The 8,397-nt window shown below is 32.7% G+C and overlaps 1 protein-coding gene across 4 annotated transcripts in view; it reads right to left on the reverse strand.

The window, feature by feature from the left end:
- Positions 1–8,397, reverse strand: part of LOC145293216 (nuclear factor NF-kappa-B p105 subunit-like) — a 204,977-nt gene that overhangs the window by 9,055 nt on the left and 187,525 nt on the right. For all 4 annotated transcript variants that reach the window (XM_080139755.1, XM_080139757.1, XM_080139756.1 and 1 more), the window contains 5 exons: positions 8,131–8,397; positions 6,856–7,155; positions 4,077–4,245; positions 1,971–2,079; positions 673–895 (listed from right to left, as the gene is read on the reverse strand). The exon at positions 8,131–8,397 is cut by the window's right edge and continues 30 nt beyond it. In XM_080139755.1, coding sequence (XP_079995881.1) covers positions 673–895; positions 1,971–2,079; positions 4,077–4,245; positions 6,856–7,155; positions 8,131–8,397 — 1,068 coding nt within the window. The remainder of the gene's footprint in view (positions 1–672; positions 896–1,970; positions 2,080–4,076; positions 4,246–6,855; positions 7,156–8,130) is intronic.

An 8,397-nucleotide genomic window follows, 5' to 3' on the forward strand; every position in this document is an offset into this window, starting at 1 on the left:
CTCCAAAAGAAAATAGCATCTTTTATCTCTATTTATATATGAAAGACACTGTCTGTATGTGTCTAAGTTTGTTCCCTATGAACTTGAAAACGGCTGGGCAGATTTCTCTCACATGAACCTCATATGTCAGAGTGTTTTTAGATAGTTTTACATAGGAGAAAGAGGAGGAGCTGCATATATAAGGCAGGCAGTTGTTTTTTCCTGAGGGCTGCCAGGCAGTTGAGCCAGTATGTTTCTCCGGGCAGATTGAATCTGTGAGGCTCTCAGTGTTAATGGGACTTATGGGTTTCAGTTTAGTCAGACAAAACTCATTTTGCAACAAGTCTGCTGCTGTACTTAGAAAAAACGAGTATTACTTGTAATACTCCAAAGAAAATGAATATTTAATTATTTATTAGCACAACTTGTGATTTTAGTTTTGAGGGAGAATTCCTTTGTTGCACTACTGACGCTGAAGGGATTAAACAAGTTTGAGCCAGCACAACGAGTGGAACAATCACAGCCTGTGCAGCGAGCGAACAAGTGCATGTTCATAGCTGTTATATTTTTTTATATTATTTGATTGAGAAATTAAAGTTGATTCTAAATTGTTTTGTGCATATTTAGCTTAAAATTAGACAAAAGAAATGAACAAAAAAAACAAAAAAAACTTTAAAGAAAATGTATTTTTACCATCAAGATTAAGCATGTCAAGTTCTGGAAACGGATCAATTGCAGACTGTTTTGCAAATTTCGGATTCAGGAGTAACTTAAGGCAATCAGTGTAGTTGTACTTGACAGCTAAATGAACAGCAGTATTTCCATTGCAATCGACTAGCGTGCGACTGGCTCCTTGTTTTAAAAAAAGTTCGACCATTTCTGGTTGGTTTGTCAATACAGCCAAGTGGAGATATGTCTGATGAGGGAAGAAAAAAAGAAAAGGAAATTATAATTTATTGAGATTGTCGGACTGACTTCCTCATCTTGGTTGTTATAGTCACAACGTTTCGGCCGTTTTGCCCTCCGGCCTTCATCAGGTGTTTTGTAACGAACTGGGGAACTGTTTGTTAGGAGTCTCGAACACAACTCTTTATTATTATTACGGGGGTACCGTGTTCGGACTTCAGCTAGGCTCTGGGACATAGTTGCTGATTCTCTGTTTTCAGCAACTATGTCCCAGAGCCTAGCTGGAGTCCGAACACAGTACCCCCGTAATAATAAAGGGTTGTGTTCGAGACTCCTAACAAACAGTTCCCCGATTCCTTACAAAACACCTGATGAAGGCCGGAGGGCAAAACGGCCGAAACGTTGTGACTATAACAACCAAGATGAGGAAGTCAGTCCGACAATCTCAATAAATGAAAACACCTCATCTCAAAAATACAGACAATTACGAAATTATAATTCTATTACGTATATGTTTTAACATTACATTTTAAGAAAGGAGTGTGCTTGAAGGCTACGGCAATACAGCTTGTGGGGGAACACAGTGGATACGAGTCAGTGTAATAAAAGAATAATGAACATATCGAAGGAATTTTGATAATGTTTAATTATAATACATTTACAAACATAACGTGTTGTCCTTTTGGTCAAGATCAAAGTGTAGTATCTGTTCTTCAGATGCTGCACTTCTATTTCTTGTTCTCTTTCAGTGGAGGAGAAATCCTTCACGACTGAGACAATTTTTATTTTTGTACCTTTTCTCCACGTTAAAAAACGACCCTGGTGTCTAACTCTGTCCCGCGGGGAGGCATAGTAAATAGGTACAAGATGTTAGATGTTGTGGATTTCACAAATTTAGAAGAATGTATCTGTTTAAGGGGAAAAAAAAGACAATTGTACTACTACTACTACTACATGGACAGGTTTTTTGTTTAATATTGATAGCCGAGTAATTGTAAAATTAAAATATATTCAATGCTGCAGTTATTATTGAGGAATAAAACAAAATATGGAGATGCAAAAAGATTGCATAAAATTTGCTTTACCTGGAATCGGTGATTAGAAACATTCAGGTCTTCAGGAGAAGAACAAACAACAGGCATCAAGTTTTTAACAACGTCAGGTTGATTATTAATCAAAGCCAAGTGCAGACAACTAAAGTGAGAAGAAGAAAAAACAGTAAAATAATAAAAAAATATTATTAAAAGACAACAGCACAGAAATTTCTTCACAGCGAATTCAAACAAAAAATAAAGATATTAACAAAAATACATTTTTAAGATGCTTCAAGATGAGTCTTATGGGTTAGCTTCATTACTAAATTTTTTTTTTTTTTTTTTTACATAATACTTAGGCAACCAGTAACCCAGTGGATCCCCCTATCCCTACGAAAAAAGGATGCACAGAATTTATATTTCTTAATTTTTTAGATAAAGATTCAAAATTCATATTATTTGATTCAGACTACTGTTCTCAGTTTGCATGTTATTTTCGCGTTTCGGCAAATGTAACTTCCGACCTTCTTCAAGTGTCTCGTCGAACTCTGAAATCTGTATGTAATTTTGAATCCTTCATTTGATCCACAGGTAGCATGCTCTCAGCTGAAATGTGAAAATAACACTCAAGATGAGGAACAGTAGTTCATATAATACAAAAACACAGAATTTATCTGCAATATGAAAAAAAATGTTTAACTGTCATAAAATGCTAAAATGGCCTGGAAATGGAGGATCATTTTACATTAAATTTATATGTGAAACCCATCACCCACTCTAAATGCTAACATTTTTAATGATGTTATTGTTTTCTTGTTTCAACCAGGTTTTTCAGGGTATTCACATGAAATTGCCTAAAAAAAAGTACAATCTAGTTTTTAGAAGAATAGCCTGGAAATGGAGGATTATCTATATATTAATACGATAGTGTGTGTTATTTTCTGTGTCACGCTTACATCTGGGTCGTTTAATTGTTATGTACTTCCATTTCTTGTCATAAATAATTTTACTAAGAATTCTTCATAAGTTTTGGTTTCGGTTTTGATTATAGCTGATGGCACTCAAGTCGTCTATTTTTTTCATAAATAATTTTACCAAGAATTCCTCACAAGTTTTGGTTTTCAATATAGCTAATGGCACTCCAATAATCTATTTTTTAAAAATAATTTTATCAAGAATTCTTCATAATTTTTGGTTTTAGCTGATGGCACCCCAGTAATCTATTTTTTTTTATAAATAATTTTATCAAGAATTCTTCATAAGTTTTGGTTTCGATTACAGCTTAAGGAACTAATAAATATATATACTCATAAGTTTGGGATTCGGTTTCAATTATAACTGATGAACCTAAGTCATATAGATATATTTTTTAACTTTGAAACTGCAACTTTATAATATATAAAAATCGATAGAACATTAACTCTATAATAATATACATAAAATCAGCAAGAATTAAAATATCATATTTAAGCGTACTTTATGACCGGGATACGTCGGGCATCCCTACTAGCTAGGATAAATACTTTTGCAGTTTAACAAAATAGCTACAATAATAAAGCATCTCCATTTACACTGAATATCTACAGAATGCCAACATCAATATATTACGTATGAATCAGTCCCCTATGGAATTTCCACAGGTCCTGCTTTCTTTTACATTAAGTTTATATACAGAACCGATCTCTTACTTCTGACAATTTCAGCTATGAAGGTAGAGGTGGGGTCAGGGGAGATAACTTCACCTAATTCTTGATGTTTGCCAAAACGCACGTGAAGTTCTAATAATTTTATTAATAAATTTTGAAACTATTTTTTTTTTCTTTTTAAATAATAAAAAAAAAAAACAGGAAAAAATGAATGCCTAAAATTATTCAAAACTATAAAAATCATCTGTTAAAATTTTCGCAAACTTCAATCATTAGATGGAATTATTTCCCCTGGTGCGTAGCTGAAATTGTCTACATATTTGATTTTCCTCTGTAAAAACAAAAAAAGTACTTGATGATCAAATTAAACAATTTTCTTGTATCTTGTATGATGCTCATTATTTCAGTGTTTTCTGTAAACTGTCCTTGCACTGTATATAAGTACAAAAAAAAAAAGAAAAAGAGAAAAACAAACAAAAACATATGAAGATGAAACCACAAAAGAACTTACTTGTCTCCGTATTTATCAGGAATCAGTAACAAATTTTTATTACTGTCCAACAACTCCTTCAGATTCCCACTGGCACAAAACCTACGCAATGCCACAAAAAACTTCATAGAGGAAAGGATTTCGCTGACTGAACCATGTTTTTCATTTGGAGTTTGCAGATCTGAAATGGCTGGAAGTAATTTGACAGTTTTAAGATAATTACACAGCTGAAAAATACAGAATGACACAACACCATTTTAACGGATTATGTCACAAGACACCCTCAACTCGTCTTATCTAACGTTAGATGGTTAGCCTGAGCCATGATTTAAACTCTCTTGGATTTTTAATTAGTTGGATGGTTGTTTTTATTCAATGGCATGTCAAACATTTTTGGGTTATTTAATACCGAACTCAGCAATTTTTCAAAAAGTTTTTATTTTTTAAGTTTTTTATATTTTTGAATATTTATTCATGGAGTTTCGTTTGTTTTGTTTTTTTTTTTACAAAAATATCAATCCTTTTTAGGTTATTTAATGCCGAATCCAGTAATTTAAAAAAAAAGGTTTTATTCAAGTTCTTTATATTTTCAAATATTTATTTATGATGTTTTGTTTGATCATTTCATAGAAGAAAAATGTTTTTATTTTTGACTTTGCAAAACTCAATCATGTTCTGTAAAGTGAGAGAAAAAACAGCATCATCAATATTTGGGTGCATTTTTGGTCAGGAAGCCAGTATCTTCAAACAGCTTGATCTAGTAGCACCAGATGTCCTAATGGGTAGCACAGCTCCGAACCAAAATGGAGCTGGGAGCAATGACAACTAAGGGGCAACTTCACATTCCCCACAATTCCCAAATGGGGTCGCACCAATGGATGCCTTTTAAGGTCATACCCAAACCTTGGATTTTTGATAGCTTATATTCCCATCTCCTAGTAGATACACTGAAAAATAAACCTTGCAAGTTTGACTTATTTGAAGTTAACTCCCTTGTTCCTTGAGATTGTTTTCCAAATGGAATCATGAAACGGTTACTCATCGTTTACTCATAAAACTTGTTTTTCTTATTTAAAAATAAAACTACTTTAATTTAGATATTTTTTTTGAGTAGGATATTTTCTTTCTGTCATACAAACTTAAAAAAAAAAAGGTTTTTTTTCGTATGGAGGGAAAACTCTAGACAAGAAGTAAGATTTCTTTTGCATGCGACAACAGTAGGAAATCAATTGTTATTGATAAAAATTGAATTGCTTACTACTCCCCCTCCCCCCCCGAGCAATGCCAGACAACCCTGGCTTTCTTTAGATAGAAAATATTAGGTAATGGTGAATAAAGAGAGACCCTAAATTTCAAACTCACCGGAAGTTGGCACCCGCGTCTCTCAATTGAAGTATGGAAGCACAGAATCGATACAATTTTCAATTATATTTTGTTTATTTTTTTCACTCCCTTCTAATAAAAATATGTAAAATACATAAATGTTTTTATCAATTTTTTAACCGTATATCTTTTCAAATAACCATGTTTATTTAAGTTAATGTTATATATTTTGTCAAACTACTTAGATATTTTAAAAATATATTTATTTACAGAAACATGAAAAAAAAACTATGAATGTGTCATATTTTTTACAGTTTTAACTGTTTAATGAAGTTTATATATATATATTTATATATATATATATATACTAGCAAAAGTACCCCTCATTGACTGGGTTCAAAAACAGCCTACAGAAAATGGACTCTGATTTATTAAAGTATGATAAGTTATGAAAAGGAAGGGTTGTAAAGAGATAGCTTCGAATTCGGGGGTATCAAAACCAAAGCAAAATATGATGAAAGTAAAAATAAAATAGATAAACCCCATAATTTATTATATCATACCTGTTCACACCGAAATACTTATCACAATATTCTGAGGATCTATATTAAAAAACCTTGTTAAACTTTGTGACATATTTCCATTCTATGGAGACCAGGTGCGAACGCAGGCCCCACAATTTTATTATACCATCCCTATTTAAGTTAAAACATACTTATCAAAGTATTCTTATGTACATGTACATAAAAAAACACTTGTAAACGTTTTTTTTTAATTTGTAAATTTTTTATTTCCATACTTTGTGGACTAGGCGCAAACGCTGACCCCATAATTTTAATGAACCACCGTTCTGCAGGATCAAACATACCCATTCCTGTGTCTCGATACATCTTTTATCATTATATGTAATTAGTTTTTTAAAATAGTCAACCATATAGGAGCCTATTCATGACCAGACACACACACAGACATTCAGCTTTATATTATATATATATATATATATATATATATATATGTTTTTGTTTTTGCAATACATTTTGAATGAATTCAATTATTTATGAAAGTGCATTTTTACCTAAATGCGAGTTGGGAATAATTTTCCCTTTAACCAATTTAGTACCCCCACATGGTGAGCGGCATATATGTTATTTTAAAAAAATAATTATCCACTGACACGTGTTTCTTCATCTACAACTCATCAGAGAGGCTGAATCTAGTGAGATTCGAAATTGGGACCCCACGGTAATGAGCCTAAACCCCTTACCGCTCATCCATTTAGAAATGCGGGTGCCAACTTCCGGTGTATTTGAAAGTTAGGCTCTCCTTTTATTCACTATTACCAAATGTTATCATATATATACTAGCCACCTATGAGAACATCCTCTAGAGAATATTTATGTCAAACTCTCTGGTTCACAAGAAGAAAGCTCAAAGAACATTGACGATCCCAATTGATGGGTATACAAGAGTTACTTACGTTCAGTTTTGATGTCGGATGGCAATTTTTTTGTTTCTTTGCTGGTTTCAGTTTGGTGTCCAGTTTTAAGAATATCGATCTCAGCTTCTTCTTTGATTTTGAAAGATTGAATTTTCAAACATTCTTTTTCCTCTTTTTGTGGACTTTCTTCACCTGTGAAGATCATGGCTTTATGAGGCTTCATGATGGAGGAGTATTCATGTGGGAGTTCCAGTTCTGATTTATCATTTTGAGTTTCATCAGTTGCTTCTAAACTCAATTTTGACTCCATATCTTTTGACAAAGAATCATCCGAAAAACCTAATCCAAAAAAAAAAAAAAAAAATCACCATCAAAAGAAAATAAAAACAAAGTCTTTAAAGAGGGTGGTGTCCCATTTTGCTGGAGTCAATGGTAAAACTGCTTTTTATTTTATCTATACGAGATAAAATCTCAACAGGATGTCTTTTAGTCTAGCTTTTATAAGGGCTTTTATTTGATGAAATTTTGTCCAAAACATAATTATTTTATTTAGAAATTTTTGAAGCATAAATTTGATAATTTGTATCACTTGAATTATTTTATTCTCATTATTTTCCAAACGTTTCGTCCTGTGTAACCTCTGATCTTCTCCAAGTGCATCTTTTCAAACTTGAGAATATTTATGACAAACTCGGCGAACGCAATTTCAAGCGTAACCTTTTATTTAATAAATGGGGGGAGGTAGATTCTTCTTGTTCTGACTGCCATAATCGAGTAGAAGTAAAGATTTAACCTTCAACCTTGTTGTGATTTGAATGTTGAAATGAGAACGAGAAGGCTTGGAAATGAAATATAAATCTAACGGAAAATACCGAAACATATATTGCTTGAGTGGGACTCTGCTTGATTGGAAGAACAAAGTAAGGAATTACAACTCACTACTACTGAGTCTCAGCTACAGACTGCTCGATAGTTTAGTTTTTGTAATTTGAAATCTGACAATTTGAGGAATGTGTTGAAAACAATTTGCAGAGTTACACCTCTGATTACGAGAGATTCAGGAAAAATAAGGCAGTCAGACTAACGATCGAAGTGAGCGGAGGTTTCGCCTTTTACTCTCTCTAGTGGGGGAGGGGGTTGACTGTATATGTAAGGCAGAAGTGTATTAAGACAATGTTGTCATATTACTACAATTCCAAGCTAAAAAAAAAAAACTTATTTCAATTCTCCATTTTTTTTTTTCTGCAACCTGCATTTACTGTTCACATTTTGAAACAAGTACGAAATGAAACATAACGCAATGGATTTACTTACATTCACTTTTAATGTCACTTGACAATTCCTTAACTTTTTCACTACTTTCCGATTGGTATTTAGTTTTGAGAATAGTAATATAATCATCTTCTTTGATTTTGTGAGATTCGCTTTTCAACGTTTTTCCCTCTTTCAACTGATTTTGTTCGTCTACAAAGATCTTGGGCATATAAGGTTGCAGAGTAGAAGAATTACAAGGTTGGCAGTCGGTTTCCAAGTCATCAGATCTGCTGTCGTCCATCGCTTCTAGACTGAATTTCGTATCAG

This window comes from Euprymna scolopes, chromosome 14 (genome assembly GCF_053919585.1).
Source record: "Euprymna scolopes isolate OS-2025 chromosome 14, ASM5391958v1, whole genome shotgun sequence".
Lineage (NCBI taxonomy): Eukaryota > Metazoa > Mollusca > Cephalopoda > Sepiida > Sepiolidae > Euprymna > Euprymna scolopes.